We start from the raw sequence: 13,012 nt of genomic DNA, 5'->3' as shown, positions 1-13,012 counted from the left end.
CATTTTATCGTCATAAATATCATAGCAGCGGACGCAATGGTCACGTGGTAACAAGAAACCGAAAATGAATTCCAACCGGGATCAAACTAAAATTACTAACATCCGGATATGAGTCTCATGTATAAATGTTTTTTAACCTGGCACGCTTCAGAAAAGGGGAAGCTTATGGATTTGTGAAAGGATTCTGTCAAAAGTCAGTTTTCGTTGCACTACTGTGCTACTTTACCGGAAGTAGTTTTTTTTATAATTTATTTATAGGTACGCCTTTTTCGTTAACCTGATTGAAATATGTTCTTTAATTCTGTTTATTCAAAAAGTGATTAGGCGGTACATTGTAATTATCACAAATAAAATTAAACATGTATAAATTTTAAAAACGAGTCTAAGGCTTGTCTTCGTTCAGTTTGAAAGCGATACATTTATTCTGTTGTGATTTGAATAAAAGGACAACGGTGTCATGATGACACGAAAACACGAGACTGAACAAACATACAATAGTCATCACACAAGCCACTATTTATGTCGAAACAATTTAGTTTAATTAAAAAGTATTAGATTTAAAACATTCTAAAAGAAGATCGTTTGCAAACCAAGTAAAATAAAAGTAGACTTCGTTTGACTGGGTCTCTTTGTGAGAGACAGTCTCCTATTCCCTCTGGTAACGGTAAAATGGAAACTTGAATACATGTATACAGAAACACTGAAGCTAAAAGGACCAAAGTAATAACAACAAAACTAGTAAGGTTGATGTGAAAGAAAGAGAAGTTCTACCTAGAAGAATAAGGAATTAAGACTTCGATGTAAAAGGCTAAGTAAAGGCATTTGTTTTAGGTAAAAATTAATTTACGAAAGTGGTTCTCGAACATCAACGGTGTATTGCGATCGGTATCCCATAACGTTGCATTTTAAAAAGTGCATTCCAACGGCGAAAGGAATACCTCCGTCAAAAATCAGTCCGGTAGCAACAGTACTCTTTGTATACAGATTGTTTAGGTGCCAGAGGATGGCCGGTTTATGTCGGTATTGATAATGCGATGATAAAATAAACTGACAAAAGCGTTATTATTGTTGGGGACCTGAATTTTCATCTTGATCTACCCAATGGTCGTGAAACTGCAAAATTTAACAGTTGTCTTGAGACCTATGGTATGCTGCAGCATGTACTTGAGCCCACCCATGTTGCAGGACACATTCTTGATGTAGTGATTACGAGAGACACTGATGATATTAGAGAGTTTGAGATTTCAAACTTCGCCTTCCCCTTCAACGTCTCTCATATATATTTTGGGTAAAACGTCACGGACATGCGTGTATTTTATTTAAATCACACGTTGCTACTAAAGTTTTCCATGTAATATCACGTAAGCCTAAGACTTCGCTTTATTACTATGCGAAATAAAAAGCTTTGTTTCAGGATTTCTGCTTATTAAGTTATTTGATTATCCATATATATAATTAGACTAAATTTGATGCGAAACACTATCAAGAGGTATAAGAATAATGAAGTTTTGTATGGCTAATGATTTTAACTAAATACATTGAATTGAACCTGGAAGTATAAAGTTATCAACTGATTTTAAGAAACTTTGAGATTTTGTTCAAACTTTAACTTCTACGGCATATTTGTGTCCCCAGGCGGTATCGATTATACCAGATGGGCCTTTTTGTCGTATGAAGTGAAGTTTTGAACGTCCGAAGATGTGATATCACGAAAGCCGAAACTTCATTCTTTTTACATTTACTCTGTCCACATACTCGGCATCAAAGACTGAAATCTGGATGGAGGCACATGGCATGACAGTCGTTTTACTTGAAAAATAAATAATTACGCGCGATTATCATTTGGTGGAACATATTATTTTCACATCCAAATAAAATCATTCTGTTTCTGTCGGACACTTAATACGAAAATTGCGTTTTAATTATAAACATAAAATGGTACTAGTAAGACGGAAAATTCTTTTGAAGTATCAGATAATTTCAGATTTATGATATCATGATGAGAGACTTTTCCTGTTAGCCGTATGGGATAACTCCATTTTTTAAATGCACGGAACCAGGGGGGCTTTCTCTCCTGAAGAGAGGGACGTACTAGTTTCGCAATGTCAGCAGTCAGAGGTGGCGACGGGAAAATTCTCGTCCACCCTGACTGCTGCGGGAAAAGCCCGCTTTTGGACAAACGTTACAGAAAGGTAAACACCGATGAAAGTTTAGACTGTTGTCACTGTTGTGTACGTATGACATGATGTTACATCTTGTCTAATAGTACAAGTACTGGATATTCCTAGGATAGTAGATCAATGGCAAAGCAATTATAGATCTATTTATCCTCGTGTAGCATGTCCAGATTTTTGCCTATCTAACTGTCGATGAGTGGCTGCTTTTTAATTTCTTACATATGTCACATGATGTGCAGTTACAGTTTGACAGTCACAATATAAAACAAACTTTATGGGTCAGATTAGGTAAGTAATAGATCTATATATAATCAGGAAAGTAAAGGTTGATAATAAAAAAAGCCATTTCTTACAACTTAGATTAACTGCTTTCGAGACTCATTCCAGATTAGAGATAGGATATGTGGTGTTTAAATGTCGGGGGGGGGGGGGGGGGGGGGTATAATATAGAATTCTGACCATACAGGACCAAAAAAACAAACAAATATCCAACATATGTAGACACAGACGTCACAGGTGCCAAACACAATTATTTTTTTTTTGCTTCCTCTATGCTATAAATAGGTTAAATTTTGATTTAATAATGATCAACTCAGGAACTATTGCATGAAGATAGTTTTGATAACCACTGAGAGTCAAGAAATAGTTAAAATATCAGATCTATAAAAGTGGTCAAACTGGTATGCATAATTGATAAGGCTAGATCATGGTTTCATTATCAGCCAGGGTACCCTAAATTAGTAATTAAAATGTATGCCTACCTGTTTGTTTTTTTATAGATCTTGTATATATATATATCTTGGCTTTTAAATGTCAAGAGACAGTCAAGACTAATTAGAAGTTATTTTACACAAGATACATAGGTTTTATTTTATTGATGTAGATCTGTATATGCAAGAATGGTAGGCAGTTCAATATTATTGACTTTGTATCAAAACAATAGTGCTATTTTTATGAGAAAATACTACTGACTTATCTGCATCCGGCTTTGCACTTTAATGTAATTGATCACACTATGATTTTGAGAGGACAAGTAGTAACTAAAGACTGTCAGTAGTATTCAATATTGTACATTTATACATTATAAGATCAAATTGTTCATTACAGCGTGAACAGTGTGAGTAAGTGCACGCGGAGTATTGAACAAGTCAAGAAGAAGTGGGTGGACCTTAAAGTAAGTACTTGGTAGTATCATTAGTTTTAGAATGCATTTGTATTTTATAGTACAGAAAAACAACTTTATTTTGTGGTTTAAAGGTCACCCATCCTACCATAGTTTTTGGGCCATGTAAAAAATGAGGCAAAAGTGTGACATTTGGAATGAAAACTAAAATTAAATGTTGTCTTTAAATTTCCTACTTAAAATATTGTATACGCATTGAATTATCACAACTCAGCTTAATAAATCACCATTCAACTTGGACTTAATTCATGAATAAAAAATACTGAAATCCCGATATGCTCTTTATGGTCTGCACTATTCAGTCAGTGCATCTTTCATTAAAACCCCTCCGAACTATTAATGTAAAGATGAATCCATCAATTTTAGAAATTCAACAAGGGAAGGGCTAAAATTAAATGCAGTAGCAGAATTACATGATTGAAAGTGAAAAAAAATTTTTTTTTAAATTAATAAATTGCAAGAATGTGGGAAAAACACATTCATGTAATTATATCTTAAAGGTATAGATTTTATAAATATTTCAGTCGCAAACAAAGAAGAAGAGAATTCTACATATGCAGGAGGTTAGGAAGACTGGGGGTGGCCCAGCCCCTGTTCTTGACCTGGAGACTTGGGAAAGTCAGGTACAAACATTACAAATTATGTTGAATATAATAATATTCTAATTGGAAATTAAAGGATTTGCTTTATTACATTTATCATTTACACAGTTTCATTTTGTAGTATATGTGTATGTACTATATATATTTACTAACTGTTTTGTTTTTTTCTCTATAAAGGTTCTGAAGTCAATACATATTATATATTTACTAACTGTTTTGTTTTTTTCTCTATAAAGGTTCTGAAGTCAATACCCTTGTGTAGTGTCGAAGGTATAAAGAACGGGGCGGACACTTTTCTAGGTAAAAGTTTTTAATAGTTATTATACCTCATTTGCATGTTTCTCTATACAATATATAATATACCACAAGGACATTATTTTCAACTATCACATGGAAATATTGCCCTAGCTCCACCTCTGCATTGGATAAGACTGTCAGTCTTGAAATGAGTTCAGTGCTTATTAAAATGAAAGTGTACTTGGGGTCTGAAAATGCATTGATTGCATCTAAGTTCAAATAAGGGTACAGATAACTCTGGTAATACAAATCATAGGGTTGTTGTAACGAATTACCCTTTACATACTGAATCAGTATTTCAAATTTCAAATAGCTACCTTTGATAGTTTTTATGAAATGGACTGAAAAAAAAATAACCGAAAAACTTTACGTTAAAACTTAAATTACATAGATGCCGACAACTAAGTGATGACAATGCCTTGTTCTTTTCATCAAAAAAATTGGCCATAGGTTCCCTGGTAGCCACTTGGCAGAACTTTTCCAAATGCAGTAACAATAATGAAAATGCAAATTTCGAAAATACAAGGGCTGTAACTCTGAAGTGCATGGGGCGATTTGGCTAGTTACTGAACTGAACGTGGCAGAGATATTATGCACACAAATACACAAACATTCTTATCAAGTTTGGTGAAGATCAAATGAAATAGTTGGATTTAGGGGTGGAAAGGCTAAAATGTCCAATTTTCAATAAACTCTGAAGAGCCTCAGGCAATTTGACTGGTTACTGAAACTGACCGAGATACCATGCCCACAAACATGTTTATAAAGTTTGGTGAAGATCAGTTAAAACTGCTGAACTTAAAGAGCAGAAAAGAATGTGGTCTAGAGAAAGACGTCCAACAGACTGACATTTGCAAACTAATATGCTGAATTTGTTGTAAGAATCTGTAGCTAATATATGTGGTACATGATCATATTGATAATACGAATATATGGACTTCTGTATTTTTTAATTGTTAAAAAAGCTGTTAAAAAGTACCTTCAAACCACAGGAGTTGAAAATTGCTGCATCATGCTGGGACCCTGGCCACATGGCAACAACATCTGTAAATCTACAAAGTGGGACAAAATTCATCTTTTAAGTAAAATATTACAGCTTACAGACTGTAAACAATAAGAGGTCATATACTACTTGCCTGAATTTTAACAAGCAAACTCAGTGAAATGATAGCCTCTTTATAATCTTGCATGGCTATATTTCCTCATTTTATTGATCTTTTGTACCACGTTTCACTGAAAACTTCTCATCATCTTTTGACATACAGTTCCCGGACGCAGAAAAAACACTTGAATTTTAATAAAACAAGGGAAATAAATATGGTGTTCCTAACTCAATCCTGCTAAAACTTGCAGGGCTACATTGCATTATCTAAATATACATTTCCGCCAAGTTTCATTTGAACAAGAGGCCATGAGGTGATCGAAATTTCATGTATATCACCAAACTATGGTAATGAAATTCCATCCACCTATTCAGAACAGTTCTTCACCCTAGTTGCACTTATGTTTTACTTTCCTTTACAAGAAAGATGTTGGGCTCCATTCACATGACAAGATTACAATTAAGTACTTATCAAAAAATTATACCTTGCATCTGGATCACAAACGGCTTGAACATTTAGAGCATGGTAGTTCTTTCTACAAACATATGCTGCCTCATCTTCTGTGGGTGCTTGAATTGGTATTAACGTACCATCTACTGCTCCTATAAAAATATGTGAAATTATTACATAATGTAACGAAATGTGAATATACATGAAAAAGAACTGCATACATGTGAATTGCAATAGGACTCATTTATATTCTTCTTGTTTGTAAGAAAACAAAAGTAGTAAATACACATTTCAATGATTCTAGTCATGAATGTACCCTTAACATGTTTCAAGACTCTTTGGATAAACATTGTGACATCTGCTATGTCTGCTTCACTTCCATTTAATCTGATGACTTAGTTTTAAATTTGAATTGACCACAATTTAAAACAAGACATAGTAATCATCAACTCTAAAATTCCAGGCTGATTGGATGCAAAATGTATTTGACTGATACAATGAGGTTGCTAATACATAAATTGTAATTTTAGGGATATTTCGTAAGATATATACCTATGATGTTGGGTATTCTACACTTTTGGTAGAATTTCCTTTTTATTTCATTTAACTCAATTCTATCTGTTGGAAACCTGAAAAAAAACCAAGATTATATTCTTCTGTATTTAATTTAATCATTAAGAATAAAAATAAATGTATTGGTTTATACAAATTTTGACATAATGTGTAAGTCTTAGTAGAACAGAATACAGAACAGTGAAATGCAGTGTAAGCTTTTTCATTCTGCAAGAGGTCAAGTGTTCAAATCCTTGGCAAGGCACACATTAATTTACACTACACGTAGCTATTGATGACATTCATCGATTAAATCTCAATATAAAGAAAAGCATATATCAAAAACATGCCAGTTTTCAATCATGCCCATTTTCAATAAGAATAATTCAGTTCATTGTCTACAGTTAATGACTTAAGTACTGTTTTTCCATCTTGGAAAACTATAATTGTAACTGAAGTAGAAGTTGCAATAATAAGATTACTTCTATCCTGAAAAGATATAATAAATATGATACATGTACATTCATTGATCAACTAGCAAAAAAATAAAAAAAAAAATTCTCATAAATTTCATTCCTATTCCCTGAATTTGGACAGATATAAGTTATGGAACTTTATCTTGTATGCGAGTAACTTTCTTTTGTGATAATGTAACAATATTACTGTATACCTGATGTTCCTTAACCTTAGATTCACACTGTTAATGAACTCATCCACTACAGTGGCTGCTGTGGCCTTGGAAACCCCATGCAAATCTGCGACCTCTGATAAAAAGTCACCCTTAGCCAGAAATCTCAGCCCAATGAGAACCTAAAAATATAATGTTATAGTATATACTTTTAATATATCAAAGTAACGTATGCAAATTATAAGGACAGACTTGTATTAATTCTTTTTTCCAGCTCAAGGAAAACAAAAGAAGCCAAATTTAGACGACTTGGTTGCTCTATTGATATATTCAGTCAAACCTGTCTGAAAAGCACATCCAAGGAATAGCAAAAGGTGGTCTTTGTTGACAATTGGTATCTTCTGTCTATAATTATTATAAACGGGTATATAATTTTATTATAAAAAGAGGTTGTGGTTATAACAGATGAGAGCTTGACATAATTTTACCGATTGTGAAATATTTCTAATTATTACAAAAAAATAAGCGATAAAGTATAGTAAAGAATATAAAATGATATAATGTTGACAATATGCGTTTCAAATCTATAATAATTGTTTTTTTTACGAAAGTCGAAAAATATCTGGGATATGGTAAAATATTTTGTTTAAACAGATATGTAACATGTACAAATTCCATAAATATGTAATATATATTTTAAAACGTATAAATATATCATAAAGTATAAATCTATGTAACGAAAATTACTAATTACATAAATTATATATAGTTTTCTTTAAACAAGAGTAACAGAAAATCATTTTTCATGATCGTGAAATGAAACTGATTTCATTGAGTGGAAAATGAAATTGATTGAAATAGAAATAAATAAATAAATAAATAAATGATTTGCAGAGAGTGAGTGCTCAAACTTGTTTCATATATATGGCACCTTGGAATTATTCAATCAATGATAATGCTATAGTCCAGCATATGTTAAAAACGTCAGTAGATGCAAGTAATGAAGTTAGCCAGAAATATACTATAGTAACATGTGACTCGGCTGTTGCTAAGACGGCATATTCTTTGGTTCTGCAGTCTAGAGATGGACTTGGTAACATAACGAATTGTTAGAATGGGTGTGTTTCACACACTCTGCTCCATATTTGGGCCTGTAGGAAAATTAACGAAGGACAATGGTCTTGTAGAACTTGCAATAGAATAAGGAATTTGTTCTAGTGGTTCACTTGATGAAGTAATACCAGGTAAATGCTGCAACCATACCCTAAATGTACACATGACTGTAATGGAAGTTCTTGAGCGTTTGCTTCTACTCAAGTTTGAAGAGACAGAATCCCGCAAGGAAAGCATTTAAGAAGGCACTAATATTACAGAAACGGTCTGAAGGTTCATGCAAAGAAAAAGTGTTTGAAATAAAAAGAGAATGAATTTCAACAGAAGTGAGCAGTTCAAATCAGAAATCAGAAAGGGTGAAAGTTGCAATGTTCAATTTTGGTTAATGTATGTAGACATAATTCACATAATATTGTTGCTCATCAAAGCAACACAGATTTATGTTTTTGATTTACATATATCATATCTGCACAAACTGTGCTCTTTGTTCTTCGCATTTGACCGCAATATTTATGCCCGCTACCTCCTAGTTTACCTGTTAACATTATTGAATATTGATCCAGGTGCAGAAGAGCTACTCTGAAGTAATTATTTTAGTGTATCTAGGTCTTCTGTATCGGCATTGAGAAATGCAGTAGATATTACTACAGAGCAGACAATTAACAGACATGAAAAGTCTGAGGTTGGCATACTTGGTTTCAGTAGAAACTATGCTGCATATTGCCATTGATGCATGACCCGTCATTACAGGGCCAGGTATGTTGAAGCAACACTTCAGAATGCAGATGTACATAGAGAAGACATGTTCGACCACAAAGAAGTATAACCTGCTCAGATAGGCTTGAGTGAAGAAGTTAACAGGATTATGATGGCATAGAATCCTTCACGAACCCATTCCAGGCCGAAAAAAAATAAAACAACAAAGATAAAATTTACTGCGTGTGGTCTGGTATTCATGCAAAAGCAGAAGTCGCTCATGATCTTAAGGCAACTGAAATAGGTAAAAAGACAATGGCTGGATTATCAAAAGAAGATTGATTGAAAAATCAGTTCCTTTCCAAGACCCCATTAAGAGAAGAAAACTTAATATATTTGCCACAGCTGAAGTTAAAAGGAAAGAAACCAGTTCTCAAAACAAAATACTACAGATAAGAGCAGAACGTAATGTGTATGAACAGTTGGTACTTTTAGCTGTTCAGCACAACATAGATCTAGAATTGACACTTTCTTTTCCTTTAGGACCTGTCACCTGACCGTTATAGCTACTGCGACTGGAATGCCAATGAAAACAGACAAGTAAAAAAATACTTCACTATGTAGAGGCTGCAGCCATCTAAAAAAGATGGCATTGTTTTGTTGATGGACAGTAACGCCCTGCTGCAAAGCTTAGTAACCATCCCTGCAACATTCCAAGACGTAGCTGAAGCTGTGTTTATTCAACTACCTAAGACAGCTCGTGTCAGTTTTGTAACTGACACTTAGAGTCCTCAGTCTATCAAATCATATCAGCGTGGAAGACGTGGATCTGCTCCAAAATTCTTACTTGTCAGGAGTAAAGACCAAAGGTACCATGTGACTGAAATGCATTCATGTCAAATAGTGAAAACAGTATCTTCAAAAACACGAAATACTGTTTTATTTTACACTGGAACAGGCAATAAGAGACACCATATAAATGCTCACAACATCTTGATAAGCAAAGGAGAAAGAATCGGCCCAATTTTGCCTGCAATACTCTTTCTGACTGGTTGAAACAACCAGTGATTTTGTTCGCACAGGGAAAGTTACACCCTTCAAATTAGTAGGAAAAAACAACAACAGGTGTATGTTGCAATATTAGCAGAAGTAGTTCATACACATCACTGATCAGATGGACTGAATAATACAATAACATCAATAAACTTATATATGACATGTTTCTTGCAAAGTATCAAGTACTTGCTGGCAATTTCCCGAGTTCATATAATGGTATGGACATGAGTCTTGCTGAGATTGTGACACATCGGCACCTGTGACTGATGACTCTGATGATGACTTTAAAGAAGTAGAAATGACTAATATAACTGACACCATTCACGTTACAGACAGTGTTTATGACGACTTAGATGGCTGAACGCCGCAACTTAATTGTTTCTAAATTTTGGTTTATGTGAATTTATCTGGTTAAACAGATAAGCTGTTGTAAGCGTGTATTTTTCACTTACTGAAATACACATTAAGTAACGTATCATAACGTAGGTTACAATGTCAGTGCTGTGCTATATGCATTTTCATATCGAACTTGATAAAATACATGCATTATCTAAGTTTGAAATAACTATAAGGATTACATAAATAATCTACTGACTGAGAAATGAAAAGCTATATATCGTAAATTTTAGTAACGTATATAATAATGGTAACGTACTTGTTCTTAAAACTGTTGAACAATAAATTTTTAAATATTAATGTATTGTGTATCTGAAAATACTATACTTTAGACATATCTGATATTTTCTGACAATTAAACCTATTGTATTAATTGATACGAGTATTTTTATAAATTATAATGGTAACGTAAATTATAAAATGAACTGATCGATTTAGAGAATAAAACTAGGCAGGAACATTGACAACAGCATATTCTGCTATCACTGAACCCACTTGCTAATGATTCTAGTTGTTTCTACCATATAAATCACCACATTGCAGTTTTATCATTTATTAAATAACTGTTAAGGTAACGTAAATAACAGGCTGTTACTCATAGAGAACCCGCTTGCCAGATGGCAGAATTCAGAAATATGATCTACATACAAGGGGCTTCAAAACTAATGGGGTCTACAAAAATCCCTAGAGGGGGGGAGGGTTTCACCTTCCAGCTCTAGGCCTAATTAGCCGCTTAGTTTATACCAATTTATTTCAGCTCATTGTATTTTACTGAATCACTTTCGAGTCCGGTTTCTCGAAAAGTCAGTAATGGTGTCCTTTAGGAGATGCAAATGGCACCTGTTGGGGTTAGAACCTGTACCTCCTGAGTGAGCGGCCAACAACTTATCCCCTACACCACTACTCTAGGACTTGAGTCTTTCAAAATCATGTGTTAAGGAGAACAAAATACAGTTTGCTACTTATAATGTGCGTTAATGTTAAGACAAACATAAGAAAAGACACAAATGGGATAATGTGTTAAATGGGCTTTTATTGCATGAAGAGGCTTCTGCTTCAGCTGAGGAGGGCTATATTAAGTCTGTTTACCGTGTCACCAGTTTATATAGGACACCCAACACTACACCATAGCAAAAGCAAGGGCTTAATACACAATAAGTACTTGGCAAAAGGGCAGTGCTACTTCTGTAATAGTCACACATTCATACAGCTTTATAAAAATAGTGACAAAGTAATTAAATACACAGGTACATGACACATACCAAAAAAAAACACCTATTGGAATACATGAGCCGCGTCATGAGAAAACCAACATAGTGGGTTTGCGACCAGCATGGATCCAGACCAGCCTGGGCATCTGCACAGTCTGGTCAGGATCCATGCTGTTCGCTTTTAAAGCTTATTGGAATAGGAGAAACTGTTAGCCAACAGCATGGATCCTGACCAGACTGCGCGGATGAATTCAACCCAATTATATGTTGGTTTTCCCATGGCACGGCTCAATTATGGGAATTTTAGGTATTTGTCATGTACCTGTGATTAAATATATTTGCATATAGACATAAATTCAGATAATTTGGGCCCTTATTTGATTGCCAAGCACTTGCAGATTATTGTCCAATGTTCAATTCCTATTTTTCTTGCCAGATGTCTGCCCATCATTCAAAATCTATGACAAACACAATACTTACCCATAATTGATGTTCAGCTACAGCTTACCTAATTTACATGTATAAGACATAATACTTCAGCAACGTAGAAATTACATCCAACCGAAATGTACTGTATATACATCGTTTTATGTTTTATTCGAACATGGAATTTCAAGTCCGAATATTCGTTCATCCGAAATACGTAGCAACACATGTCAGTGAAATTCCTCCAAAGTATGGAAAGAATGCCATACCAAACCTTTTAAAGTAACTGGAGTCCCAGGACAAAATGTCTCTTAGAACTCATACTTATCTACAAGTTTATTGTAAACTGTAAATGTCTACGGGACCCCTCTAAACAAAATCCGACAACTCTGTGTTGTGTTGTTATTGTTGTGTTAAGGAAGATAACACGCGTTTGTGTATACGATACTTTGTACATTTGTTGTCTCTCCTTGCATACACATACAGTACAGTATATTTAATTAACTTTATAAACTTTAGTATTAAATCACCTTTGTCATGCTCTGTAGGGGACAAGAACGATCTGTCTTGGGCGACAGGTCTTCCCTACAGAGGCCCTCCAACTCTGCAATTGACGCTTTGTCAAGTCTGTATCTGGAGACGACCTCCTGCTCTGTCAAGTGGTCAATGGTAACCACACGTTCCTTGAAATTTCGCCGTTTTCGCCGCTGGCGTTGCCTTTGTAATATTACGGCGGCCATTTTGTTTGATCTACGACTGCTCCTAAGCGATCGCAGACTTTATACACAATCTTACGATAATCGTACGACACAGATCACCCGCGATCTTTGATAAGACACTAGCAAAATCGTACGATCGACGTACGATAATCGTACGTCAAAAACGGTCGTACGACCGTTGATAAGACGCCCCCTGGATCCGCAGATGCTTTACTTATAAAAGAGTATATTAAAATCATATTGTGCTGTCTGAGAGTTTGGCATTATACAGAGTCATATAGAGTGTCATTATCACTTTGATATGATCATAATAGGCTATTAACTTTGTATGTGGATATATGCACGAGTTTTGCAGCGGTAATATTGCGCGACTTTATGAGCGCAATATTGTTCGCGAAAGAAC

General features: G+C 34.5%; 2 protein-coding genes across 2 annotated transcripts; one reads left to right on the top strand and one right to left on the bottom strand.

Annotated features, from left to right (window-relative positions):
- Positions 1-2,046: 2,046 nt before the first annotated feature.
- LOC128556679 (nuclear apoptosis-inducing factor 1-like) lies at positions 2,047-4,276 on the top strand. Its single transcript, XM_053542294.1, has 4 exons — positions 2,047-2,192; positions 3,285-3,351; positions 3,885-3,983; positions 4,199-4,276. The coding sequence occupies exons 1-4, from the start codon at positions 2,047-2,049 to the stop codon at positions 4,274-4,276; spliced, it is 390 nt and encodes a 129-aa protein (XP_053398269.1).
- Positions 4,277-4,341: 65 nt separating this feature from the next.
- LOC128556678 (putative nuclease HARBI1) lies at positions 4,342-12,789 on the bottom strand. Its single transcript, XM_053542293.1, has 6 exons — positions 12,421-12,789; positions 7,035-7,174; positions 6,365-6,441; positions 5,847-5,964; positions 5,239-5,311; positions 4,342-4,401 (listed from the first exon to the last, which is right to left on the bottom strand). The coding sequence occupies exons 1-6, from the start codon at positions 12,628-12,630 to the stop codon at positions 4,342-4,344; spliced, it is 678 nt and encodes a 225-aa protein (XP_053398268.1). The 5' UTR covers positions 12,631-12,789.
- Between the last annotated feature and the right edge of the window lie 223 nt (positions 12,790-13,012).

Source organism: Mercenaria mercenaria, chromosome 4 (genome assembly GCF_021730395.1).
Source record: "Mercenaria mercenaria strain notata chromosome 4, MADL_Memer_1, whole genome shotgun sequence".
NCBI lineage: Eukaryota > Metazoa > Mollusca > Bivalvia > Venerida > Veneridae > Mercenaria > Mercenaria mercenaria.
This window is presented reverse-complemented; position numbering and strand designations above follow the sequence as displayed.

Excerpts from the sequence above, each read along its gene's own strand:
- LOC128556678 (XM_053542293.1), bottom strand. The coding sequence starts at position 12,630 with ATGGCCGCCGTAATATTACAAAGGCAACGCCAGCGGCGAAAACGGCGA. Across the intron at positions 6,442-7,034 it reads CTAAGGTTAAGGAACATCAG|GTTTCCAACAGATAGAATTG; the intron begins GTATACAGTAAT and ends GTTTTTTTTCAG. Across the intron at positions 4,402-5,238 it reads TCAACTCCTGTGGTTTGAAG|ACTGACAGTCTTATCCAATG; the intron begins GTACTTTTTAAC and ends ACTCATTTCAAG.
- LOC128556679 (XM_053542294.1), top strand. The coding sequence starts at position 2,047 with ATGCACGGAACCAGGGGGGCTTTCTCTCCTGAAGAGAGGGACGTACTA. Across the intron at positions 2,193-3,284 it reads TGGACAAACGTTACAGAAAG|CGTGAACAGTGTGAGTAAGT; the intron begins GTAAACACCGAT and ends TGTTCATTACAG. Across the intron at positions 3,984-4,198 it reads TGGAGACTTGGGAAAGTCAG|GTTCTGAAGTCAATACCCTT; the intron begins GTACAAACATTA and ends TTCTCTATAAAG.